The following is a 27893-nucleotide window of genomic DNA, read 5'->3' as shown; positions in this document are numbered from 1 at the left end:
TTGCTAACTAGGTTAATTTGGAGCTGTTTCGGAGAATGTAAAAAAAAAAAAAAAAAACGGAAGCGCAACATAACATATCAATCAGACGTGTCTTACAGATTACGGCCGCTAGATGGAGACATTACAACAGAATCGGCGGGGGGAACACTTCCGGTTCTGTCAGCGCGCGCCGTATTTTATATGTGGCATTGCAGAAGAGACAGCTGGCTTTTGTTCCTACAGCCTGTGTAGTCATGGAGGAGGACTGTAATAAATGATGGAGGCTTAAGTCAAGACGCCTGCGGTGCCATGTGAAGGTAGGTGGTGACGCGTCACTTCCAGGTTTATCCAACTCGGAAAGCGCTCGGGAAAGATAAAGTATCTTTTAAGTTTTCCAAACAGGGGAACAGTTTCCTCTCCTGTCGCAGTCAGAGCCGAAAATGACCTTCGGTGGGAAATAAATGCTACTAAACACAGAAAAAAAATCACAATAATCTCAGTATATTATAACCCAAAGTGCACAACGTGATCTTACTGCTTTCATGACAACAACTGGTTCCGTTCTGCTGCCAAAAGTTTTTACCTATTGAGATATGGTTCATTAAGATGAACCATAACAATAACTGTCATTTAGATTTGGGATTATAAAAGCCAAAATACAAGCGAACAGCTTTCAAGTACTACTTTGTGCGCATAAAAGAGCCTGTTGACATTTTCTTCTAAAATACTAAAATAAAATAAACACTAAAATAAACTGATTCACTGGTGAATAACCAGTAATTAATAACTATCTGCTTGAAGACATGCAGGCTACTGCTTCCCAACTGAGGGTTAACAACAGAAATTCCTTAATGGGTCCCTTTTTCTATCTACAACAGTCTGTCATATTCAATAAAAATAATATATGTACCTTTTGAAAATAACTTGTAAAAAGTATTAAACATGCTATTTGCTAACGTCACATTTCTGCATCAAAATATTTTTTTATTATCTTATTATATTGGGCTAATGTCATATTTGTATTTTAAATCTGATGGTTTTTATTAGTTGTAAGCAAAAAGATTAACAGAAATAATGTCAGCCTGTGTAACTAACCTACATAATTTGTTTCACTTAGTGAGCAGAGTTGAATAAATGAACTATTTTCAATAATGGTTTTTTTGTTTGTTTGTTTGTTTGTATTTTTGAATGGGTCTGTATTTCACATGGGCCACATTTCCGTGAAGGAGAATTTCTAGGCATGCACTTCTATCTTGAAGCGCAGACGAGCTCATCCTATTTACATGCACATTCTCACGGTTGTCTGGCCGCTAGCAAACAAGGTCTTTGTGGTTTACAGCCATTACAAATGTATTATTCCAATGCGATTTGTTTTTTCCTTTTTATCAATTTATTTTATTTTCCCATTACCCAAGATACACAGCAACAGTATAATGCGGAGAGAAAAGGGGAAGTGCTGCGGGTACGCGGGTGAACGTGTGTGGTTGTTTATATTGTGAGCTTAATACTTTTTTTTTTTTCAAAAATCAACTCAAAATGATTTCTTCATTCATTAATTTGTTAGCTTTTTAATTCTTGCAGTATCACAAAGTGAGTTTTTTTTTATATGATTCGCTGTTAGGCATGAATTCAGCCTGTTTCTCCTTTTGACTCGTGCATGCTCTGCACATGTCCTCATGTGCCCTTTTACCTCTCTCTTTTTTTTTTTTTTTAGCAAGCTGCTGGTCAGGCTGGGATGTGTGTGCGTGCGTGCGTGCGTGTGTGTGTGTGTGTGTGTGCATGATCAGCAGGCGCAGCACCATGGCACACTCCTAAAGAAAAGGCAGGGGGATGGAAGGGGCTGAATGACGTTCGGCCTGGCAGCTGGGAGCTGCTCCACGCCATTGTTCCCTTCTGACCCCCTGACCCGGCACTCGCCCCGATGACACTCACATACACACACCCCCTTTCACACACCTGCAGATAGGCAGACACATGACCTCGCATGCACACACACGCACACAGAAGGATGCACAAGCATATACGTAAACGTGGATCTGTGCTGAAGTGCACTGGAGACACATATGCACTCTGCGTTCAATAGGCCAGGCCTGCGGGGAGGGGGTAGACCATCTATCATGACTTAATAAGGAAGCTGTGAGCTTAAGTGTGTGTGAGGCTGATATGTAAAATAGAGAAAATCTGGCATTAAAATGGCGAAAAACTGATTTTATTACTTTCCATAACTACATTGAAGTCTCTTTATGACAAAAAAAAGAGATTTTACTTAGTTTTATTATATATTATTGTTCTGCTAAAAACTGGTTTTCCTTGCTTGCAGGGCATAAAGCAGACAAGAGATGTTATCAATCCAGCTGAGAGAATAAGTAATTATGATTTTACTTTCTCAACTGTATGTGAGGAACTTGCTGCGTTTAGAAAATATCTGCCTTTTTAAACCCTAACCAGGTTGATTTGGTACCCAGTTGCAGTTCGAGGAATCTGAAATGAAATAAAGTAGCTACCAAACATAGGATGATGCACAAGAGAAATTAGCTTAGACAGGATGTACAAAATACTGAAGCTGGAGTATAAATAAATTCCATCGATTAATCGAATACTCTTTATAGGTCTGAGTATTTGTAACTCATCAGCGCCGATCACGTGCGTCACTTTGCTCTCAAGCAGAACGACTCGGAGGGTCTTGTAGAGCAAGTCACCAAGTCCGCCTGAACCGGAACTAATATCATCTCTGTATGAGGGTTCGTTTTGGGAGAACACAGCACCGAGGTGCGCTTCCGGTACAGAAGTCTCACAACTTGCTTGGCTCGCGCATGCTCAATGCGGACTCGGCCTTTCCACTCTGAGTTCAGGTCCGTTCCCAGAAGGGAAGGTTAAGAAATAGAAGCAATTTCTGTTTTCTGTCGTTTATTTTTAAGGAAGGAAGGAAAAACCTGAGTAAAATCAGAAATCGGATTAAGTTACGAACGGAGAGTTGAGTAGAAAATAAATGACTTTTCGGGGCGGTTTTATTAATGCATTTTTACTTTCGTCAAGTAATAATAAAGTATCATCAATTTCTGGATAATCTACCTACTGTGAGCAACTTCAGAAAATCAAGAATAAACATGTTTTAACCAAATAAAAATAATAATAATAATGCACCAGATACCGACCCCCAGCTACAGTTTATGTGAAGGTGACAGTTCTGGTTTGAGCTTGTTTGATGTTCTGATGTTAGTTTCTGTCTGCAGAGACATTTTTTATTAGATTAAAAGTTAGAGTTTCTCCTGCCTTCATTTTTTGTAATTATGTTATTCATTCCTATTGTTTGTTTATTTTTTTGCACACAACCTCAAACTTTGTGCCTGTCTGATGACAATTTTTAAAAATAATATCAGCTGTATGCAGCTCCAGCCTTAGCGTTAAACACGAGGGTCAAACTCCATTCTTCTGCATCTTCACTGTCCTGCAACATTTAGCTGTGTCTGTCCTGCAGGACATCTGTCCCAGAAGGTTAAAATGTCTCCTTGGCAGGACATCGTGTTCTTGAAGGACTCCTGGCCCCTGGGGGCCAGAGTTTTACACTCCTGGTAAAAACAATCAGAACAGAGAATTCAATATTCGAGTGAGTCGCTTCTTTCGAGACATTTTATTAAGCTGCCTGCATGTTTCTCTCTATGTCAGATGGATTTTTTTTTTTTTGTTAAATGTGGATTTAAATACATGTAAAAACTTGTAGTAATGGGAGGTCAGTAGCTTCACTTAAATGAGCAGAGATTTCCGAAAGAACAACACTTTGCTTCTTGCATGTTTCAGCCATCTTAATTTGGACATTTCTGCTTTCAGTGTAATATTTTACACAAAATATTTGATGGTGTAAAACGTGAACAGTTCTCTCTGTGATCTCGGGTTGGAGGGTTTTTTTTTCTTCTCCTGCTTCCTGCCCTGGTAAATAAGACGAGAGAACAACGGCTCTTTTACTTTGAAGGCTTCCTAGCGAGTTGCCGTGGAGGTTTAATTGGTCTGAGTTATGTGGTAAATCCCAGCAATGTGTCTTTCTTTGTGTAGACGCTGAAGCACTCCATCTCCATTACACCAAACACAAGCCTGTAAGAAACAGCAGGTGGTGTGTGTGCATGTGTGTTTGCGTGTGTTTGTATGTTTTCATGCTGCCTCCTTAAGTGACCCCGAGGTCACCGGCCCTAAAGCCAAACTTTTGTCCCTTCAAAGTCTTAAGTGACCCCGTTCCATCCCCCTCTACACACACACACACACCCTCCAGAGGTCTGGTTGGTTTAGTTTCCCTCTTCATAGGTAGGAGCATGTGTAGAGGCTGTTAGTATAGTATTTTGTGACGTGTGTGTGTGTGTGTGTGTGTGTGTGTGGCTGACCCCAGCTGGACTGCCTCTTGGTCTCCCTATGTCCAGCCCTCAGGCCTTGTTAAGGGGCCGGTATAATCCCTGCTCTTCAGCTCCATGTTTATCCAGTGGGCTGAAAGAAGGCCTGCTGCATCTCCTGACGTTTCCTTTATAGATTCACTGAGGGTTCATTTTATCATCAGGTATTTGTTCTTAGTCGCTGTATAAAGTGTTGGATGTATGAACTGAGGCGCTGGTCGGTGCGGTTTGATACATGACTTTGTCTGCTTTCGTTGTAAGATGCCAAACAACCGACCCGTACCGCAAAGATAGGATGGCTTAGCGATTCGTTTCAGAAGCAATTTTTTATTTCGGAGATCAATGTTTCTATTCAAAAGGTCCAGAGATTTGATTCAAGCGACGTGACCGGCAACGGGAAAAGACGTTTCAAAGAGCCTTCATTTAAACCAACTTTATGAACTCGTTCTTGTACATTGAATTGTGCATCCAATTCTTTAACTTAAGCTATTAATATAAGGTCAGCTTAGCTGCTGGGCCTTTTCTTAAATAAATTTAAAAAAACTTCCAAGAATTATTCGAGATAAATATGGTGGCCAAGTGGATGCGTAATGCAATGTGTAGTTTACTCATAAATTGGAGCGGTAAAGACGTACAACTCGAACGCTTTTTAAAATACATTTTTGAGCATTTTGAACCGATTCAGAATTAGAAAATGCGACTCTATGGAATCTGATTTTTTTTTCTGCACCTCTACTGTTCTGCACTGTTCAGTTGTAGATCCACAGGACAATGGTACTGCATCGTTGGAGTGCAGATACTCGCATCACACAGTACAGTCCAATGATTGAGTCACTTTTGTTGACTCTCAACGCTATAGGCAATGAGAGTCCTACTGGAATGGAAGCGCCTTCTTTGATATAACATAAAGTAGTATTCTGGACCATACCAACCCATGCCGTACCGATCAGTGGAAACAAGTCAGTAGTTTTCATGTAAACCAAAGATGTCCAAAGTTAGTCTTCAAGGGACGGTATCCTGTGTGTTTCAGTTACAACCAAACAGACCTGCAGGGAGAGGATCGATCAGAAAGGAAACCAAAAGACCAAAGGTATCCAACAATATATGTTGGGGAAAAAAACTACCAACAGAACTGCTATTAGATGTGTACTCAACAATTCGTATAAAGAAAGTCTCTGACTTACCGCACACTGTGGTGGACTAGTAGTAGAAGTTGTTGTGGTCAGATGAGAAACAAATTTGAGTTTCCGTCCTACATGCAAGAGCCTGGAAGAAAAACACTGAACAACCCCCAGAATTTACTGCCTCCCAGTAACATGGTGAAATCCGTAAACTCTGCAGGAGAAACCTGGATAAAAACCTGTCGACTTGGGACCAGGCCAGAGGTTCAGCTCACAGCACCATCATTATCCTAAACATACAGCATGAGATACAGTGGAATCATTTGTAGCAATGTATATTCATATCCAAGAATGGCCCAGTCAAAGTCCAGCACTAAGTATCTTTGGGAATCTGTGTCAAACCACAAAATTGAGGTCTGCAGATGCTAATAGAGACATTGCAGCAAAAGGGGCTCAACACACCTTTCTGATTTTCTCTTCTAAGAAAAGATAAAACCAATTTGTTACTTTTCCTTCCATTTCAGAGTTGTGCTCTACTTTGTGTCGGTCCATAACGTACAACCCTAATGTAATATATTAAAGTTTGTGTCTGTAGTTGTAATGTATGTAAACATCGGCTGGGATGTCGAAGCAGCTCTGGGAATGTAAATCTAATTTGTTGGTGAGAGGAAGGTCAGAGCTCTTCCTCACACGATAACATCGGCATAAATCTTAAAGACGTAGGCTGTGGCCGGGAGGGAAAACGCAAAGAGACCAGCGGGTAGAGGTAGCTCACTAGGCTGAACACGCTTGACGGTAACCTTTTTATTCGATCAAAATGTTGGACGGGGCTAAAAAAAAAAAAAAGTATTTTCTGGGTTAAAAAAGAGAAAGACGGGGGCGTGCCGTGGTGGCGTAGCGGTTAGCGCGACCCATATTTGGAGGCCTTGAGTCCTCGACGTGGCCGTCGCGGGTTCGACTCCCGGACCTTACGATATTTGCCGCATGTCTTCCCCCCTCTCCTTCCCCGTTTCCTGTCAGCCCACTGTCATATAAGGGACACTAGAGCCCACAAAAGACCCCGTAGAGGGGTAAAAAAGAGAAAGACACTAAATAAAAAACAGAAGTTGGGATTGATATTTTGTTAAACTTCATAGTTGCACGTTCACCTGGAACTGGCCTGTTAGAAAATATTTCCATTCAGAACTATTGAATTTAGTAAAGGTTAAAACTTGAATTTCCTACATAAGGTTCAACATCATTACAGACACAGTCTAAAGGCTTTTTATGTATAAATAAGTAAAATGTTTTTCAAATCTCTCTGGCGCAGACGTAGACGAACAAAGTCGGAGTTTAGGTGACGCAGAAAAACAATACCAGGTATTAGTTCCCCCCCCCCCCCCACCTGCCTTGCCACCATGTTTGAAGGAAAGACTGTGCAGGTCAAGGGGAAGCTGCTCTTATTTATCCAGCGTAAACAGCAGCTAGCTAAACGCTGGCTTCCTCAGGCCTGGTAAGGTGCAGGCAGGCGGCTGAGAGCGGGACACCTGTTCATCCTGCGACTACAAGCAGATGGTCCACATGGCTCCCACTCCCCAAGGGGAAAACCTGTCAGCTGAGCCCCAATTAGGGAGTCCGAGTCGGAGAAGAGCTGGGGGTGGTGATGGTGGTGGATGTGAGGCTCCGCAGGAAATCACCCTGATTGGGAAATGATGTGAGAAAGACGTGAATTTAGAGAAACCGTTTAGTTTGTTTTTGATTTTCTCTTTCGGTTTTATGTGTGCACCTAACTCCACTGGCTGGCTTCAGAACACCTCAGATTTTTTTCCATTAATATGGCTTGAAGTCATTGAAAGAAATGCAAGAGAAAGTGCCAGAGAGTAGCTGGACTTTTCTTAGGAGAAAAACAAATTTTCTGGACCAAAAACAATTCCCGTCACAAGAAAAAAATAAATAAATAAATTGAACCACCGTGGCCTGGAAAGTAAAGAGGTTCTACTGAGTTAAGCTTTATTAAAGCTACAGCATGTAGGTTTTATGAAAAAAAAAGTTTTGTTTTTACATATTTCTTAAAACTTCCACTATGTTGTGACAGTATAAGACAGATAATTTATGGGGGGGAAAATGAGCTCCTCTGCCTTCTCCCCATCATCTGAACAAATACATCCGTCAGAAACAACCAATCAGAAGTAGGATGAGGGTCTTAGCGCTGTCAATCATCCTCATGTACACAAGCGCCCCCTTTCTCTCTGCTAAGTTACAGCTGGTTCAGCTCAGGCTGGCTAGCATAGCCACCGATGAATAAACAGCTGTTCTGCAACGGTGAGTTGTTTCGTTGCTGTTAGCGCATTTAGCAGCACATACACGAGCGTCACTGACACGGCTAAGGCCCTCCTCCTGGCTGACTGGTTGTTTCTGACAGAGGGCGAAGCATTTCTGCAGTGTTCATTTGAATACCAAGCAAATAAACTTAGTATAAAAAACCAAATCTAGGACCAATGAACGCCTGAATATCGTATCCAGAAATAAATGTGTAAATTTAACAAACATCTGTAAATTTGCACCTTGTTCTCCTATCAGTTATACACAGCGCATCGCCGTGCTGCGGTTGGTGTTTGTTAAGGCAGAAGCAGGTCCAGCCTCTTGATGCGGTTAAACAGATTTGCATAGTAAACCTTCTGGCATTTACCTTGAAAACTTTTGAGTGCTCCGCCACAAAAAAAGAAAATACTACAAACGCTCCTGTGTGTAGCCTGAAGCTGCATGTGACTGACTGATTTGGATAACCCGGGCTTCCCAGGCAGGAAACACTTGGCTGCTATTTTAGAGCCGAAAATTGCTCCACAGCAGTATCCACCGAGTGAGGCTGCGGTTTTGTTTTAGAACGCAGGGACAATGACGGAGGGCGTGCGAGGAAAACCCGAGTAAGGAAAATGTCAACGGGGAAGTGAAAAATGTTAAGCAGCTCGCAGGTATTGTTTTTGTGATCATTTTTTGTTCAATTGAAAGAGGTGGAGCAGATCAAAGCGAAAGGAGTAAAATAATTGGGAAGCAATGACAGAAACATGTAGAGTTTAAGGTTAAAAACGGTTCCTGTTGCTGTAGCAAAAACTGTTTTCTATAGAACGTATTAATGACTTAACTGGGCATGTCTGGAAGCACTTTACCCCCAGGCCACAGTCTGCAGAGAGATCAGGCCACCAGGATAGAAACTCTGGACGGAGTGAGCCGGCCCAGACCTGCTGGCTGAGTCACAGTAAAAAAACTGTAAAAATAATTTGCCAAATCTGAATTAGAAAGGAAAGGATCTCCTGTGATTTCAGCTTGGTTGCATGTAGAAGGTGTTAGGAAATATTTGTTTGTAGAATGAAACTTTTATCAAAAAAAAATTATTTTTTTTTTTTAGATATTTGTTATACCATCACTATGTTGTGCGATTTGAGACAGATAATCATGAATTTCTTTTCTTTTGATTTAACTCCTCTTTCTTCCCCCAGTCAGTCACATCGTGTACGTGCTGCTCACAATGTGTCAGTCTTATCAAATACATAAAAAGGTTTTTTTACATTCTGCAGCTGTAAGAAAACATCTTAAATTCAATATTACATGAGACAGATGATGCAGAAATAAATGGTCACCTGGAACCAACACACAATGTGAAATAGAACAACTTTTTTCCCCCACTCCAACATTAAAGTTATTTCTGTTTTAGGTTAGCTGTGTTTACTAAAATGACAGAAACAAAGTTTCATTAGCATACAACTATAAAAAAATGTCATAGAAATTGTCTTAATTTATTTCTAAAACCATTTTCAGTGTTTTTTTTTTTTGTGTTTCTCATGTTGACATGTAACCCATATGTCAAAAACTGATATGTCACCGAGAGCAAATATAGTCAGATATTGAAACTGGTTTAACTTGACAGATTAAAGGTGCAATGTGGAGAATATTCTGACATCTAGTGGTGAAGCTGAATACTGCAACCAAAGCAAAAATCAACGTTAGATAACATTGATATATTGGGAACATCGACAATGAAAATATGGTTTACACTTTAGCCCAGTCTGACTATTTCATCTCAAAAGATTTATAGCGTATTGTCTTTTTCTTTAGCAAGCTGTACACATTTTATGCATAAATAACTTTTTCCCTTTATGCCTCAGTACTTTCAATACTTTTTCCATTTCCCTCCTTTGGACGCAAACTCACATCCTAGTATCCAGTCTGGAATCAAACACCACATTTAGTATAATTTGCGTCATTCTCTGAGTCGACCCCGTCCCACAGACAAAGGGGTTGAAGGCAGCAGCCGTCCTCACTGGGCCAGGTGTTCCACAGAGCCCTGAACTCGGTCCTCAGTATTTTGTTTTTTAACTCATGCTTTCTGCTGTGTACATGCGTCTTTGATCCCTCTAAATATGGTGCGTCTCTGTGCAGCTGCCCTCTGAGGGCTCTCCATTGCACCCCCCTCCCCACCATTGTCAACTCACACACTCTCGTCCATTCATGGCTTGTGCCGGTGGACGGGCTGCTGGTGTGTGTGTGTGTGTGTGTTTTAGCATTTTTCACCATGTAAGACCCATTTTTCCAAAAAAACCACTACATTGTATGTGTTGGAAATACAAGAAGTGCTGTTTTGGGGTTAAGGGTTAGGTTTAGGACTAAGGTTTCAATTGAGTTTTAGGGTTAGGCCTGTACTGGTAATGGCTAGGTTTGATGTAATGGGCTGTAGAAATCAATGGTAGTCAATGCAAAGTGCATGTGATGATAGAAAGACATTGTGTGTGTGTGTGTGTGTGTGTGTGTGTGTGTGTGTTTTTGTGAGGTTAAAATAGGGGAGGGCAGAAAAGGGGTGGAGCTATTTTACCATATCTTAGTGGTCTCTTTTTATTGGTAGATGGATGGGGGATGTTTGGAGAGTGTTGAGAGGACGCTTTGCTCAAGTCAGGGAGTGAGAGATGTTAGCTCGTTCTCAGATAAGCTGCCGTGGTACGGGGAGACGGAGCAGCCTCAGTGCAGGGAGGGGATGGTAGATGAGTTACACTCCATCTGTTGTCAGTCACATTGATAAACCTGCAGCTTCAGGACATTTTGCACTGAGTTTCCTGATCAACAAAGGAGAATGTAAAAGGTTGATCTCGGCTTCATTTTCTCAGGTGGATCCCGTTGCACTTTTCTCCTTTTTTTTAAAAAAAAAAAAAAAAAAGGGAAATTACCAGTAACTTTGCATACTGGGCTTATTTCACCACTATCAATACTGGGAAGTTCCCTTCTTTAGACTTTCAGCCTTTGCTCCTGAATTGACCAAAGGTTGTGTTTTGTGACAGAACTTTTCTCCGGTTTGGTTTTGGATCTGAGCGGTAAGTTTGTTTTTCCATTTTTCTTTTGACTTGATTTAGCGCATGTTTTGTCGATTTGTTGCAGGTTGCAGCATTTTAATCAATGCACAAACTGAAACCTCCCTATATTACAAATGCCTTCCACCCCGGGTCACAAACGTGTGTCTATGTTTAGTGCAACACGGCCAGTGTGACGGGTTTTCTATTATTCAAGTCCTTGAAATTTGTCGACTCGCACAGTTTGCTTAACTTAACATTTAAATAAAAACTTATTTGTGGGAGACTAAACTAAACTTTGTACAATTAAAGTACATAAAAAATTCCTAAGAGTTGTATTTATCTGTGTATTTAATTTTTTTTGATAGTTTTACTGCAGTTGCACAGTTTTCACAGGACTTTATTTGGGAGAAAATCAGTTTCTGCTCTAAATCTGAAATGAGTTTTTTTCTGCCATCACATTCTACTTTATTGATCCCAAAAGGTAATTTAATGTTGTTGTAACTCGTAATAAATGCAATATTCTTCAAAGAGTTTAATATTGTCACCTTCCTAAAAAGTTAAGTCATTATTTTTGCCAAAAGTGGGTTTTTTTCCCCTCCTAAATCAGATGATTTAAAACTTTTAGAAAGAAAACAAAGTTGCCAAAAGTGTTTTTTAGGCTAATCTGATTACTTATGGGATTTTATTAGGAAGGTGACAATATAACAAACACATTTTGTAAAACTTATTTTAAACAAGGAAAACTCTGAACGTCCGTATTTTATGCAACATCTGTGATCCTGGTTTGAGTTAGAAGTGTAGAGGCAAACTCAGTCAGCAAAACTTGGCGGAGAAAAATCAGGATTTACCCCAAACACCCCCCCCCCCCACCACCACCACCACCACCCCGCTCAGAGGCAACAGAACAGACAGACAGTGATCATATGTATCATGGAAGATGAATCTGCGCACCACCAGTTGCGGGAAAGAGGCAAAGGTGGGGAGAGAAGGAGGAGGATCCTTTTAGGGAGATCCCTTGTGGCTTCAGTAGGCATCTGTTCTCCCCCCCAGCCCCAGCCCGTATACCCCCTCTCTTTTGCCCCCCCGGTCCCTCCATCTAGCCAGTCGCTGACGTGGCGGACCGGCTCACGGCCGGGCTTAGCCGGCAAATGGCAGTCGGGCGGCGCTGGGCCCTGAGGGAGCGGTCAGGGTCTGATCTCAGGGGAGCTCATCCCCCCCGGGGAGGCCTAACCCCGGACCATCGCAGCATGCAGGGCATCGGCAGGCAGGCAGGGTGGAGGCTGCCGCATCTGCTCACTGTGGAGAAACTTAGAGAGAATTTGGTCAGAAAAGCTACGTTTTCTGTATCGTCACTTTCCTAAAATGATAAGGCCTAAAAGTGATTTTGGTCAAATAAAATAAATCACCACTTTTTTTGGTTAAAAAATAAATAAATAAATAAATTAGGCTGTTATTTTGGGACGGTGATGATATGATGTTTGTGCTGTAATATTTTATTTCAGATCTTCATTCATGTCCTACTGGGGACATGAATTAGCATACTAGTAATAGTAATTAGCTTAATAATTAGCTAGTTAGTGTGGCTCTACATCCCACTGCTTCAACCAATCAAGGCCAAAAACAAACAAAAAAAAATGTTGATCAGAAACAGGTGCTGCTGTGACTGAAAAGGTGATCAATAAAGCAATGAATAATTTTTTTTTTTTTTAAATATTGAAATTCTTTAATAAGAAAGGGATTACCAGGTATCATTATCATAATAGAACTTTTATTATGATCATGATTGTGAGCAAGGATTTTTCTAATCAGAATCTTTGAAGGTTCCAGTAGTTAATTATGCTTGACTAATAAAAACGAGTAAGAATTTTGATTCAAATTCATTAATATAATGCAACGCAACACAGTTCTACTGGATTTTTATTTTTATTTTATTTGTCTGTCAGTCGTTGATAGCTCAGCACAGAAAGGTTAACATTTTAGGTCTGTTATGAAAATGAGAACCAGATTAAATATGTAAAGTTACTAATCTGAGAGTCTGATTTTGTTCTCTTGTCGTACAGATTAATACGATCAAATTTCCTATTTCTAGAAAATAGTTGACTGTTTTCCAACCAAAGGCGTTCACTAAAACCTCTTTTAGAGCTTTAGCAACATGCGAATCAAAACATTGTCTTTACATCTATATACATAATTTAATGTAAAAAAATATATATATTTATTTCCAGAATTTTTAAATTTAGGAACCATTAGAGTTGTTTGTCGTCTTGGTTACGTTAGTCAACACGTTCACAGTCACAGGAGTTTTTTCTTGCTTTTCTAAGTCTTCATTTTTGCTGACTCCTCAAAGATCCTATCTGCAGCTGATGCTGGTGTGTCTGCTGCATCACCAGCTGTGTTTTGCAAGTATTTATGTTTGTGTGTGTGTGTGTGTGTGTATTTTTTGGGGGCGGGGGGGTTGATCAGGTTTAAAGCCCGCCTCCGCCCACCGCCACCTTCGTCTGTGCATGCTGCTCCGGACCCGAGAGAACAATACTGCCGTCACAGGGGGACAGATTGGGTGGCAGCTGCATTGTTGAAGGACAGCAAGCCAGACACACTTCTTCCCCCCGCCCCACCCAACACACACAGGCTCACTCTCGCTCCTTCCCTTTGTACTCCTTTTGTTGTCGGTGGTCTAAATTATTCCGGCTCTCTTGTGGCATTCAGGATGACAAACAGCGCCACGGCAGATTAGACGTCGTGGTCGGGACACGAGGAGGCCCCCGCTTTCCGGTGCCTTAGTCTGCAATTTTAGGTATTACTCATTAGAGCTCGAATGGAACCACAGGCACGCTTTCTGATCTTTTGAACTGGCTTGTACCAGGATAGACAGAATGTGATAGGTTTATATGACTTATAGCAACAACAAAAAAAAGATAATTTTGATTTTTTTTTATTGATTTTTTTTTAAGTGAGTCACTTTACTGTTGTCGGGTTTGTTGCTCAGTCCTCAACCACACAACTTTCATGTTACTACAAGAAGTTGCATTAGCTGAGGCAGCTGAGTGTGTCTATCCCACCGGCTGATCAACTACAAAACCGGGAAAAACACAAGTTTCATAGTTGATCAGGTTTGAAAAATTTTACTTGGCTTGTCTACACAAGCCAAGTAAAATTTTTGGCTTTGGTTTAAGGTGCCTGGCCTTGGCACCTTAAACCAAAGCCAGACACGGTCGGGATGCTCTGTGCAAACACTCCACATTCCCTCATTTTAAAACAGTAGGGAGCAGATTGGAAAGATTTGGTTTGAAAAGAAAAAGTATTATTTTTAGTGATAAATCCTTACTTTTGGCTATTTTAAATAAAAAATATTTTTTAAATTGTCACTTGAAGTCAGAATTCCGATTTCAGGTGTTCAGGCAGCTCCGCATTTAATTACAAACATACAATGAAAGTTGCAAATTGAAACGATTAGCTCCTAAAAGTTTGCATTGGTACAACGCTGTGGCCTCCACCAACGCCGATTACAGAGATGGCGTTCAGCCGAGAAAATGGCAGCAAACGCTCTCATTCAAAAATGTAAACATTTAATATTTGTAAATATGACCTTGCATGTCAGGTTTTGTATTGATGAACAACTTTGTAAAACTGATGGTATGTCATTCAGGAGCTTTAGTTTGTGGTTGAATAGAAAAAACTACTTTGTGCAAACATGGTTTTGCGTTGACAAAGCCTTAGATTTGACCCAAGTTTAGTTTTGAAGGCGTGGTGCATTCAGGTTGCACTTTGATGCAAGAATTCCCACGCTCTCAGTTGGAAAACCAAAAAGAATCATTTATAGAGTCGGATTTGAAAACTTGGAGGTCCTCAAGCAGCCCCAGGTTCAAAGTTCAAGATGGCCGTTTGACGTATAACGTGGTGGTAAAAAAAAAAAAAAAAAAAAGTTGCAGGTTTATAATCTGTTTTTTTTTTAACTTCAAGCTTTTTTTTCCTAAATTTTCTACATTTATTGTGAAAAATAAAATAATTATTGCTTTGATAAAAGGCTTAGTTTTGTTATGGTGCATTTTACTTATACTACTTATTGTAAAAATTTGTGAGTTCGTAGTTGGAAATACAACAGGAAGAGCATCCGAAGCACAAATTCCCGCTTGGTCTTTGAGTCCCATGTCCAACACGTGTAAAAGTGGCAGATATGAAAAATTTATCGACACTCGTCAGTAAATAGAAATGCGTAGCAAGAAATACATAGTGGTGTAAGATCTCTCTGCGTTATTTCAGAATAAATAAAAATGGTGTAAACTCTCATATTAGCTTGTTTATTAGCTATTAGCTACTTTAAGTCAGGCAGTGAGATCAGGCTCAACTGTGCAGCGACCAACTTCCAGGACCCCCCGGGGTTTTTTGTTTTGGACACAAATAAAATTCAGAAATAAAATCCACTCGGTTGCTCAGCTCCTTTCTGCTACTTCACAATTCACAGTTGAAGCTTCAAAGGAAGCGTCGTAGTTTTCTTAAAATGAGGGTCAGCGTAATGAAGATGAACTCGAGCCGCTCCAAGTTCTGAGAAAGCAGGTCAGGTAAAGCTGAAGCTCCTAGAAAGGAAAACCGATTTATTGCCTCTGAATACAGCCAGAATTTTTTTTAACCTCGAGTAAAATGACTAAAATGCAACTTGCAGTCTAAATTTTCACTTCTTGCTGTATTTTCATGTTGTTTATCAGTCCTACTTTCATTTTTTATTTTTTTTTTTCTTTGTCAGCCACCTCTCGTCTTTTCAGTCTCGAGCAACATCCGCGAGCATCTGATACAATCAGAGAAATTTTAAGACAAACCACTGCGATGGCTCGAAAGTACCCTATAAACTGAAGGGTATTTCCAAACACCGGCAAAAAACCTACGCAGCAAAACAGGCTTTTTTGTTGGTATGAAAAGCGACAGAAAGAAAAAAAAAAAAGGGGGCCATATAGTCGAAATTGGTGCAGTTATCGAATGACTCGTCTGCAACTCTCAGCTCCTTTGTGACTGAATCACAGCTAACAGGAGGTCAGTCGGTGAACAGACGCAGGTTTGTTTAGCGTCGAGCGTATAAAAGACTGACCCAAATCCAGGGAATTATAGTAACAGAAAGAGCCATTATTTAAATCCTTAAGGATTTTTTTTTTTTTAATATGTGGTCTGGACATGCGAACAAAACACTGTGCTACTTTTTTCCAGAGCGCTACAAAGCAGTTCGACATATCTGAACAGAAACCGGTTAGCTCAAAAAGCAGTTCATGAAACGTCCTTATATCTTGCTATTAGGATAACTCTTTGAATCCTTGCATTTTCTTGACTAACTTATAAAATCATAACTCAGAAAATCTTTTATTTATATCAACTTGTTCTTTTCCGCTACCTTTTCGTTGCCCGTGTCCCAAGTTCAACTTAGTCCGCTGCATCCTGGGGGAACGCAGTAAAATAAACTACAATATCGAGTTGGAAGTTGCTCAAATTAACGTTTACATCCATCGTACAACTGTGCAGTTTGCTTAGTGAGGGACCAAAATCACAAATCACAGCAGAACGGGGAAATCGGGGAATTTTTAGTGGAATCCAACATGTCACGGTCAACAGTCTGGAGTTTTATGCAAAGCCACATTTTGGGCCGACAGAGAATTGTTTGAAAAGAAGAAAACAGTCGGTGAGGGACAACCTTGAGGAAGAAAATGCCGTGTTGATGTCAAAAATCAGAGGAGGATGTGGAGAAACGTTGGATATTGAGTGGCCCAAATAACCACAGGGCATCGGGAAAACCGTCTCTGAACGGCATAAAGCAGTCGGTCTGCAGTCACAAACTAAAGAGATGCTCTTTTGAGGTTTTGGGCATATTGCATACCTACTTGTTGCGGTTTTGATTTCAATCAGATGCAGCTTAACCCTTCAGCTGCTCTGTGGTGTTGATGCATTTCAGACAAATGTGGCTTAAGAATTTAAAGGTAAAGCAACGCAGGTGTGCTCTGATTATTTGTGAACTAAAGAGGATGAAAACTTTTACCCCTCTTGTGCCTGGGCTTTGACCGATCACCAAAGAAACAAATGCTTGAGCCAAATATGCTGTGGGGTTTTTTTTTTGTATTACTTGCATCACTGACACACATCTGGCTTTGGTCCAAAGGTCGATGTTTCTGCCTGGTGGTTCCGCATCTTGTTGACACGGAACATTACTTTATGTTCATCATGAAAAGGAGAAAACTCTTCCACACGAGCTGTGACTTAAAGTTGTTTTTTTTGTTGTTTTTTTAGAGAAACTATTCTAATAATTTGGAGGTCGAAGATAAAATTTCATGTTTTTTGTTGTTTTTTTTCTAATCCTTACAGTGCAGGAGTTTGGGGTTGTTACCTTTAATTTCACTATGTGACTTCATAGTTTTCCACTTAACAGTTCCCAATAACGCCTGAAAAACTTGTTTGAAAATGACATCCTAGTCGTCTACAGATTTAGATTGGCTTATCTAAAGCCAATAATTACTAACCTGTCTGGTGTTTGTGACACAGGTTCTCAGGAACCTGGAGGGATCAAACAAATCGTTCCTGAAGAACTTCTCATGCTCGCTGCGCCGATTTGACTTTTGGTTAAGTTTCTGCTGCCATGTTAGTTTTATACTTAGTCCGAGTTTACGTTTGCTTCTCGTCCAGACCAACAGGTTGCATTTTCTCCTAATCTGCGTTTGCTTTTGGTTTTCTTTTCCAAAATAAAAAAACCAAAACAAGTGTCGTTCTATTTGGCTGCAGAGCTCATTAGTACAAATATGCAAATGATTGCAAGTTTGGCATCTAGTAAAGGAGCATGTACATGATCACCTGGAATGTTTACTCTCCTTTTCATTGCAGTTTAAACATGCACTGTTTGCTTTTGCAAGCTAGTATCACGCATCAATGCTTAGTGATAGAGATCATTAATCATTAAGCCAATAGGCAAATAAGACAGGTGTAGCAGGGGGAGTTGTCTAAGCATGTCCCGATTAGGCATGGTACACCTTGGACTGGTCGCCAGTCCATCACAGAGCAACAATCAACCACACACACACACACACGCACACACACACGCCTACCCAACTGCAATTTAACTGTTTTTTGGGGGTTTTTTAACTGTGAAGAAGTCAGAGTACCAAGCGAGAACCCACACATGCAAGGAGAGGGATTGCAAACACTCAGGATTCAGAAATCCTTCTCTCTGCACAGAAACATGGTTAACCAGCAGTCCACGACTGACAGAGAGTTAATCAACGTTCTTACGTTTCTTAAAGAGAACCTATTATGGGAAAAAAATCATTCAAATCCCTTTTTGCATGTTTTCGTACTTCCATTTGGGTCTCGATTGCTTCTAAAACCCAAGCGCTTACAAAACCCCCACTGAGCTGTTTTTGACTATAAGGAGGTATTCAAAAACCTAACCCTGTTAATTGACCGGCACTGTGCCGTAACCTAGCAACCAAAGCGGAGCTCCAGCACGTTTGGTCATCTGGGTTTTACAGCTGTATGCGCTGTGCAACGGCTGCTGGAAAAGAGAAGCGCTTTGTCGATGACTTACCACCCAGAAACCACTTGCATTCTTGCTGGTTCTGCAGGAGGCGCCGCATTTGCTTTTCAAAGATGTACGTTTGTATGATTGCGAATCTGTCTGCAGCCATTTTCACGTGCGAGTGTACATGTAGAGTTGTGGCGCGGGGAGGCGTGGCCAGCAGCAGCTTGTCTGGATTAAAAGCAGAGGCCTGTTTAGTGAACTGGGAGAACAACCCCGAAATCAAACTGTGTCTTTCACTTCAGGTAATCTCTGACTTAATCCATTTGCAAGTTCTTTCAGCTCCCATAAATTGCTCATAGTTGCCCTGAATATACAAATCCAATGTGCAAATTCTGCAGTATTTTCCTTAAAACTAACTGGCAATTTGGGTTTTTTCCCCTCCTTGCTTCCCTTGCAGGGCCTGTCTGTCTGTGAGTGGCTGGATACTGGTGTGGGCTTGATCCGGTGCCTGGGAGCTCACAGAGGAAGAGGAGCTGGATGTATGAAGAGGCTTCATGGGCCTGAAGGACCATCTGGAGGATGATGGAACTGGCCACATGCTCAGCCTGGGGCTGGATCTGGACTATCTCCATGTGGATGGTGCTGAGAAGCAGACGCCCCCAAACACACTGAAGGCCTCTGACGTCTCGCAGGTCCGAGGCGGCGCCCAAAGCAGGAGCGGCTACAGCATCGCCGGGAGCACAAACAGTCTCAGTACAAACCTGAGTTACAGCAGCAGCAGCAGCAATTTTTCAGAGGAGAGCGCCATTTCCGACAATGAAGAAGAACAGCATCAGGTTGGCTCCGACGCCTCCCACCGAGATCAGCTGGGCTTACCTGGGAGCTCCTCTCTGCAGTGGAAGCAGGTCAGGCTGGACCTGGCGCCACGCCCGTCCACAGGAGATCTAACGCGGTCGAAAGCGCCTGCGGAGCTCGTTTCGGACGGCCGCACCAAGGTCGAGTTCGCTCTGAAGCTGGGCTACGCCGAGGATCTGGTGCTGCTAGTCCTGAGGAAACTGGGCCCAGACGCACTTATTAACGACATGCTGGGAGAACTGGTCAAGCTGGGGACAAAGACAGAGATGGAGCAGCAGAAAGGTCCAGCTGTGTCCCAGTCTCCTTCCTCCTCTTTGTCTTCTCTGGCCTCCAGCTCGTCCCTGGAGTCCTGCCGGCTGCCGTCCCCTTTGCCCCTGCTGGACGACAAAGACAACTTTCGGCCCGTCGTCGTAGACGGCAGCAACGTAGCCATGAGGTGAGGAGCAAAGCTCTTCTTTCTCCACAGACAGAGGACAGCAGCTCACACTAGCATAACAGATTCATTTCAAAAAGGCAATAATCAGTTTTTTTTTCAGTGAGGTTTCATAATAGGAGTACCTAACTGAATTTTGACATTAGCAAACACTTTTGAAATCTGATTTTTTGGGGGGGGTTTTTGGAGTTGTGATGTGATCCTCAATGTATAGATTTGGATATATTTTCTGAACTGAAATCTTTTACCAAAAAGTGTAGCGCTTCTAGCGGGCTATTTTAATAGTCTAAACACTAAATATACTTTAATATGCATTAAAATGCATAATATGCATATGCAGTGGACTACCGCAGAAGCTAACATCTACAAGCGTTTCTGTCTTTGCAGGCTTAGCCAATCAGAAGCAAGAAAAACTAAAGGCGCTTCTCAACTGGCTGCTTTGTAAATGCCAGCCAATGTCACATCAAGTAGCATTAGGCTTTTCTTGAATATTTTAAATCAGCTCTACAAAATTATTCCAAAAGGTAATTTCGAGTTAAGTTCCACAGACAAATCCACGCACAGGTGAGTCTGTGAATACTGGATTACAAATAGATGGGAGTCCCGGTACCGAGAGGTGAGCAGGAGAGGCTGCCGGGCACAACAAACCTCTGAACATTACAGCGATTCAAATACAAACTGCTGCTGTCCACGCTGGATACTAGGCAGAAAAACATTGACAAGAGAAATAAAACCAAACAGTATAAGGCAGGGGATTCACCAAATTATTAAAACAAAGGCAAGAAAACAAAAATATGACACAAAAAATCTTCTAGGAGATCATTAGCACATCGCTAATTGCAGCAGGAGTATCTTTTTGTATTTTCTAGTTTGCAAAGATTCCTAGCTTATGTCAATGTCTTCCAAGATGGCTGCTAACATTTCCAAAACATGCGTTCTCCAAGACACAATGAGCTAAAATGTGCTCAAAAAATATAAAACCAGGCATTTTCCCCTTCTTGTTTTATGGAAAAGAACTGGCAACTTTTTGGGGGGTTGTTGACTTTGTCAGTTCTGAAAGTGGACCAAACGAGATCTATCGTCAGGACTGCGAGGCTGCCATCAACAGGCGGGTCAACCTGGAGCTGTATGCCTCCTACGTCTACCTGTCGATGGGCTACTTCTTTGACCGGGATGATCAGGCATTGCACGACTTCGCCACGTTCCTTTGTGGTCAGTCCCACGAGGAGCGTGAGCATGCTGAGAAGCTAATGCAACAAACGAGCTGTTCGTTTGCAGTGCCGTCACTAGAAGCTGCTCAGGATGAGCAACAGGTGAAGCAGCGTTGTTCTGCACGCATGAGAGGAATACTGCAGAAAATAGAGCGGAGAGGGAGAGAGCATGGCGTCCTGCTGTGGTTACAGAGACGCCAAGCCGTGGCACTAAAAGGAATTCAAGCTTTGACATCAGAGATATATTCATAAACAATGTCTAATATCTTTCCATTGTATTACTTGCTGTCTTCGGTTTGCTTGATAATACAGTTTTGCATTCTTCTCTTGCTAGTGAACCAAGACTCACTTTTTCAAATATACTAGAGTTTGAGTTCAGATGGGCTTTCACACCTGATAAACGTATCAGGAAACAAAATCTGGAAGGTTTAAAGCAAACCAAACAGCTCTGGTTGGTCTTTTGGGACCTGAATGCAAGATTTGAGATACTCAACAAGGCCTGCTCGTCATCTCGTTCTCTTCTTGAAGATGGGCTGCATGCTGGGTTTTCAACAGGAGACGAACTTTGACAACAGAAACATCTGTCAAGTCTACCTTTAAGACAACCTGGATAGTCAATTTTTTAACCTTGGAAAATGATATCAGTCTTACCGAAGAGCAGGCAGAAAACCGAGCAACACTTTTGCATGGCAGAAGGTCAGCATTCCTTCATAGAATGGGAACGTCCTTTAAAAGGCCGATGCACGTTCAGTTTCCACAATTCTTTTTTACAATAACCGTTTTTGATGTGTTTTTTTTTGCCAAAAGTCCCCTATGGCTAGTTGAAGGTGAAATTTAACGTAGGACTCATTGACCACTTACTGAATGTTTGTGTTTAATGTTTTTCTTTCAGGACAATAAGTTCAGGGAATTTCCTGGTGTTTAGATTCTGGATTCCTAGATGGCTAATGTTTCAGTTTCAATAGTTTCATGCAGAGCCAATGGCGGTTGAGGTTCAACCATTTTTCAATTCACTCCTAAGGCACTGTGCCTATGTTTATCACAACTGCATTGTGGGAGTAGTAAAATGTCAGTGACTGATTGCTAGGTATGCTAAACTGAAAAGACTGAAGCTCACCTCACTGTCATGGTAAAACGTAAAGTCTAAAGTTTAATAGTTTAGCATACGCAGACATTGCTCAAAGTCAACTGAACTGTCAAACTGCAGAGTAACTTATGTAATGACAACTAAATGTACCTTATATCACTTTCCTCCAATGCAGTCATGGAAATAAGGAAGTGTTCTCGTGCCAAGGGATCCAGCTGGCTGTTGATTGGTTCTTGGATCGAGGTCACCGTGACATCACAGTTTTTGTCCCCGCCTGGAGGAAGGAGCAGTCGCGACCTGATGCTCTCATCACCGGTAACGCCCACCTCTGCTTTCAGGAATACTTTAAATCCCAGCATGACGCATGTGCCTTCACTATTGGAGGGAAACTTCACCCTCCACGAGACAAAGGCAAGCGCTGATCAACTTCTTCCTCTGGGGTTTTGTCCTCCGTTCTCTTTTTGTAGATCAAGAGATCCTGAGGCGACTAGAGAAAGACAAGATACTGGTTTTCACTCCATCTCGGCGTGTGCAGGGGCGACGCGTGGTTTGCTATGACGACAGATTCATCGTCAAACTGGCATATGAATCCGATGGCATAATAGTTTCCAATGACAACTACAGAGACCTAGCCAACGAGAAGCCAGAGTGGAAGAAGTTCATTGATGAGCGCCTGCTGATGTACTCCTTTGTCAACGACAAGTAAGCATCTATTGGCAAATCCAGTCAGTGACAGGAAAAAAAAAATTAAGCCTCAACTTTTTTTTACGACCCCTTCCCTTTAATTAAATCAACTTTGAGGAAACCACCGAAAACATTTGGGACGTTCTTTGGATAAAGTTTCCATATTAGCAGGAAAATTGAGGGCTATTAAACTGACGGAAATGGCAGGAGCAACTTGTTCACGACAGACAGAGAGCACTCGATTTTTAGATAATGAGATTTTGATTCTTTTGATTGCAAGACAAAAAAGGCGAACCTTGGCTGTTGTGTGTTTGAACTATTCTAATTTCAATCTAATTTTATGAATTGTGCGACTAGATTCATGCCTCCAGATGATCCTCTTGGACGCCATGGACCAAGCCTGGAAAATTTCCTGAGGAAGAGGCCTGTTGCTCCTGAACCCAGGAAGCAGCCCTGTCCTTATGGTATTGTATCTAAATATATGTGTATTTCATGTTTTTGTTTTTTTTTTTGTTGGTATTTTTGTCATCATCAAATTGTTGGTCAGATGTTTTGTCCACTTCTAGAATTGAACTGAGAAAGTCATCAACCCAAAAAGAAGCTGTCAGGCATTGTAGCGTTCCTCTTGCAATCAAAGTGAATCCATAAACAGCCATAAAACAAGAGGTTATGGTGACTTTCATAGATGGTATGTTAAAATATCATATTTTTGTGGAAATGCAAAGTATTGTTTTAAAAAATTGCCAAATAAAAAACTAAATTATGCAAGGGGAAATATTGAAAAATAGAAGCCTGCAATAACCTAAAGTGTCTCAAAGGTGGGCAGCTTTAAACTAATACTTTATTGATTAGACGCCAACATTCAGAACTTTTACTTGCTCCTTTGTCCTGGTGATTAATGCAGAGTTTGGAGTGAGGTTACAAAGTATAAAAAGCATTTCATTGTTCAAAGGTATCAATCAGGGGAAGGATGCAAAAAAATTCATAGCATTCCAATTACGCCACGAAGGGAGCAGTGAAGGGAGTCCACTTATAGGGACAAAACAAAAACAGGAAGTGATTCTCCCTTATTGATCAAAAAGAAGGGACTAAAATGGTCAGGGACACAGTCAGAAACGTGACTGTAACACTGGAGGAGCTGCAGCAACAACAAATACTTTAATATTAACAAGACGTACTGATACTTTTCAGATTCTAGTACACTGATGAGGAAAATATATCTATTCTTTGTTTCCTAGGGAAGAAATGCACATATGGCCACAAGTGTAAGTTTTACCACCCAGAAAGAGGCAGTCAGCCCCAGCGCTCGGTGGCTGATGAGCTCCGAGCCAGCGCCAGAAATTCGTCAGTGACTTCCAGAGGCCTGCTGGAACATACAATGGTGGTGACGAGCCAAAGTAGCAGTCAACCAGAAGAGATGCCTGAAGCCGACCCGGGACAGGGCAGTAAACTACCAAACCAGAGTCCTCAGAGCGCGCCCTCTGATCTCACTGAGGACAGACTCCAAGGTTATTCCAAACCAGAAGCGTACAAGGGAAGCCAAGTCATTGGGGGACATACTTCATCAGGGTTGTCCCACTCATTAGGACATCTGGACAGCTGGGCGCAACTCGAGGAAAGCAGTGGAGTCTACAGCTTGGGTTTAGTCGAAGGTTACAACAGATGTGATTCTCCGGAGGTGGGCTGCAGGTCTCTGGTAAAGGCCTACTCAAGTCTCCGTCTTGTGGTGCCACAGACCCCAGAAAGTCTCTTAACTGCTGATTTGCAAGCAGGTTCTCTGCCATCCGAATGCAGCAGCGATGGCAGCATTAGCTCAGATTCTTTTTCCCCCGACTCTATGTCAGATAACAGCCCCAAGTGCCAACATCACCTTCCTCACTACCATCATCACTATAATGGCTCGTATGGTCATGTGGCAAGCCGGGTGTCGGGCCTGCATTCCCCTTATGGTTACTCTGTTACTCAAAGGCCGCAGAGACCTCCAGGGTCTGTCTCTGAGGAACTTCCTTGTTCAATTAGCTCTCACGCATCTCCACGCCATCGCAAGACCCCTTCAGCAAACATCGTACCACAGCATCAGCATCTACTTCTAGGCAACTGTCTGGGGGAACAGCCCCCTCGTCTACCTCAAACATCTGCTGCTCATCCTCATTGCCAGAACTCGCCCTTCAGTCCGAACACGTCGACTTCGTGGGAAGGTGACCTCCAGAACTCCACAATGTACAAAGGATCACCAGTTAATTGTAGAAGAAACTACTCTGGGTCAACCCAACACCCTCAGCATAAGACGCACTGGGATGCCCACCACGAGCCATCAACCAGGCCCTGCTATGATCTGTTTTCCTACAAGAGCTTTCCCCCACTTCACGGCAAGGGTTGGCACACCCCCTGGGGTCAGCAACTCCCATCATCCCCCCACGGTCTATCAGCTTCAAGTGTCCCACCGCCCCCACAGCAGTCCCTCAGGTCCATCGCCACTCACAGGAGCCACCTGCAGAACGAGCGCCACTACTCGGGGCATCTTTCCTCGGGTCAGTACCAGGACCTAAGGGAGAGGGTTTTCGTCAACTTATGCGCCATCTTCCCACCAGATTTGGTGAGGAAGGTGATGGCCAAAAACCCTCACATGACGGATGCTCAAGAGCTTGCAGCCTCAATTTTGATGGAGAAATTGCAGTGTGTTTCTTAAAACTTTTCAGGTTAATCTCTTAAAATCAAGTCAGCAATGAAAGCCTACTGTAGCGTTAGGGAAGTTATTCGTCTAATGGTGTCTTTTCTAATAGAAGTCCTAAAACGACCATATCTTTGTCTAAATGTGTCTTTTATTTCAGCACTTAAAATGGGAAAAGTTTGGGATTAAAACCGTTTTCATAATAGTTCATAATGGACAGTTTATGATGGCCTTTGAAGGGGGACACTTCTTCGTATTTATTTGTTATATTTTAAGTTATTGAAATGAGGTTTTTGGCACTTTCTGTTATTGTGTGCGTTTTATTTTTGTCTTAGCTTTTTCTATAGGGGCAATCATATCAGGGCATAAACCGAACCGTCTCTCTTGAGCCGTCAACACAGCCTGCGTAAAATAATATATTTATTTCTCTCATCTTTCTTCTTTATATTGGAAATGCAGTTCTGCTCTGATCGCATTTCTGCTTCGGCCGGCTCAACTTGCTGATCTAGTCTTTCAGTCTGCGCCGACAGGTGCCACATCGGTTGTTGTGAGATGTTGTGGATTTCCCCCCGCAGGGAAGTGAAACTGTAACGGCGCCCGCAAGAGATAGCAAAAACTCCACTTGAAAACCCCAAGCTGTTTTTCACCACTGAGAAAAAAGCCATTTCCTCTGCTCAGACTCCCCTGTCAGCTAACTTCCTACTTCACCATGTCTTAGCACAGATTTTGTTTTTCTAAAGCCGCAAACATCCTCCCTCTTTTGTCATATCAAAAGAATAAATCGTTTCAAAGTACAGGGCCAAAAAAATCTGGATCAAGATTTTTTTATCATTATTATTTAAAATCTGTTAATTTACTGCCTTTTACACGACTGTGGTGCGTAAGACACAGGATCTCTGTCTGTTTAATCTTCCAGAGATGGGGAATAACTTCTAACCGTCGGATGACTTGCAGTGTCTGCCGAGTGCAACCTGTGCAAAGAAAACCTACAGATGATTTGACCAGACAAGCAGCTCCTAGACAATGGAAACCAACAGTCACGGTGAAAAGAAAGTACCTCTTTCAGTCTTATGGTTTTGCATATCATGACATGAAGATCATTTGATTTATGGTTACTTCAGTCTAACCTCAAGGGTAAAACCGCACAACAGATCCAGCGCTGACGTTGTTTGTGCCCAGAGACGGAGTCAAAGTAGAAAAGCCGCGCCCAAAAGAAATGAAGTAAAAATGATTGAAAAGCTTTTAGGATCATGTTCAGCGGCAGAAAAACATTCCAGTTGTTTTCCTTAAGGCTGTCCCAGTGATATTTGTTGTTTTGAAGGAATTTTGGCACAAATTTTCTTCATAACAGATTCAGTTCATTGAAACTTGACCGCTGCTCCTTTACGGTTCCACCACGGCTTTTCAGCAAAGCTGCAGTCTGTCAACGTTTTTGAGCGATTCTGTTGTAAATTTCCAACGTTTTGGGGGGATAATTGTATTGATTTCTGCCAGTACATTTTTATTTTATTTCTTTATTTTTGTGCAAACTTGTGTGGCGTCTTTTCTGTAATTGTTTAAACCTTCGAAATGAAAGAGGGAATTCTTTCTCTTGTCTAAGACTGGTGACCGTACGTTTGAGCTCCACACTAATATAATGGAAACAATAACTTCCTATGTATATATTCTTACACCATTCATAAGACAATAATGATGACATTAAGTTTTCTAAATGTTCTGCTGTTTAATTTATTATACTGTGATTAATTGATTTTGTTAATTCTGTCAACCTTCCTTGACTCTACAGTTAAGCCCAAAATTATTCTGAACCCCGACTGGTACTGACTCAAAATTAACTAGGTTTTTATTTAAAAAAAAAAAAAAAAAAAAAAAAAATGTCAAAGGGTATATTTCTTTGTATTTTTAAGATTTTCTACTTTTACTTGCATTCTATTAAGAAATTGCATGCAAATTTATTTATACTCTTCTTAAAAATCTCTGTCTTTGTTGGCATTGCAGCAAAAAAGACGAATTGTTGTGAAGAATTCAGAGTCTTCGAGATTGGAAGGCCTCCTGGCTATTAACTCAATCCAAAACCTCTAAATTATCACTTCCACTAGAGAACAGGCATCAAATCGAAATCTGCGTTGGGTTTGAATTTTTTGGGCTCAACTGGAACTGGTGTGAAAACAACACATTAGCGCCCAGCCTCCTCCTAAGTGTTGCCTACGTTTTCCCCTATTGTTATTATTGAGTTGTTGTTGTTTTTTCTTAAAATTATATAATGTAACTTAAAACTGGAATTGTTCAAATTAATATTATTCAGGTTTATGTATCCAGAAGTTGGGTTACTTTAATTCTTGAGGAACTTTCTGGAAAAAAACTCATGCCTGCTTGGCATAATTTATAGTAGCTGAATGAAACCTCTCTTTGTTGATACAAATTGTATCCTTAAATCTTTTAAAACAAAGTCATTGTGTTATACAAAAGTGTTTAAGCAAAAGGGTTTCGAGCTGAATATTTTAGATGGCGTGGCCGACGTTTGCCAGCTGCGGTACCGAGGTTTTTATTGGAGAAGGATTTTTATTCCTTCCATTTTTTTTGTTTTGCGACTTCACGGTAGTGCGAGAAGTGTACTTTTGGGAGCAGATTGTAACACAATGTGGTTTGAAATAAAGAAATTATCTCTA

The 27893-nt window shown here is 41.5% G+C and overlaps 1 protein-coding gene across 3 annotated transcripts; it reads left to right on the top strand.

The window, feature by feature from the left end:
• Positions 1–174: 174 nt before the first annotated feature.
• Positions 175–27893, top strand: LOC102229091 (probable ribonuclease ZC3H12C). 3 transcript variants are annotated; one of them, XM_023337593.1, is made up of 6 exons: positions 175–296; positions 18741–19574; positions 22045–22184; positions 22337–22571; positions 22911–23017; positions 23792–27893. In XM_023337593.1, exons 2-6 carry the CDS (start codon positions 18838–18840, stop codon positions 25240–25242), a joined length of 2670 nt encoding a protein of 889 aa, XP_023193361.1. In that variant the 5' UTR covers positions 175–296; positions 18741–18837; the 3' UTR covers positions 25243–27893. The 3 variants fall into 3 exon arrangements, with proteins under 3 accessions (XP_023193361.1, XP_005806298.1, XP_023193362.1); XM_005806241.2 differs by lacking the exon at positions 175–296 and adding an exon at positions 10384–10818; XM_023337594.1 differs by lacking the exon at positions 175–296 and adding an exon at positions 18351–18585.

Source organism: Xiphophorus maculatus, chromosome 7, assembly GCF_002775205.1.
Source record: "Xiphophorus maculatus strain JP 163 A chromosome 7, X_maculatus-5.0-male, whole genome shotgun sequence".
Lineage (NCBI taxonomy): Eukaryota > Metazoa > Chordata > Actinopteri > Cyprinodontiformes > Poeciliidae > Xiphophorus > Xiphophorus maculatus.
This window is presented reverse-complemented; position numbering and strand designations above follow the sequence as displayed.

Excerpts from the sequence above, each read along its gene's own strand:
- LOC102229091 (XM_023337593.1), top strand. The coding sequence starts at position 18,838 with ATGGGCCTGAAGGACCATCTGGAGGATGATGGAACTGGCCACATGCTC. Across the intron at positions 22,185-22,336 it reads ACCTGATGCTCTCATCACCG|ATCAAGAGATCCTGAGGCGA; the intron begins GTAACGCCCACC and ends CTCTTTTTGTAG. Across the intron at positions 23,018-23,791 it reads GAAGCAGCCCTGTCCTTATG|GGAAGAAATGCACATATGGC; the intron begins GTATTGTATCTA and ends TTTGTTTCCTAG.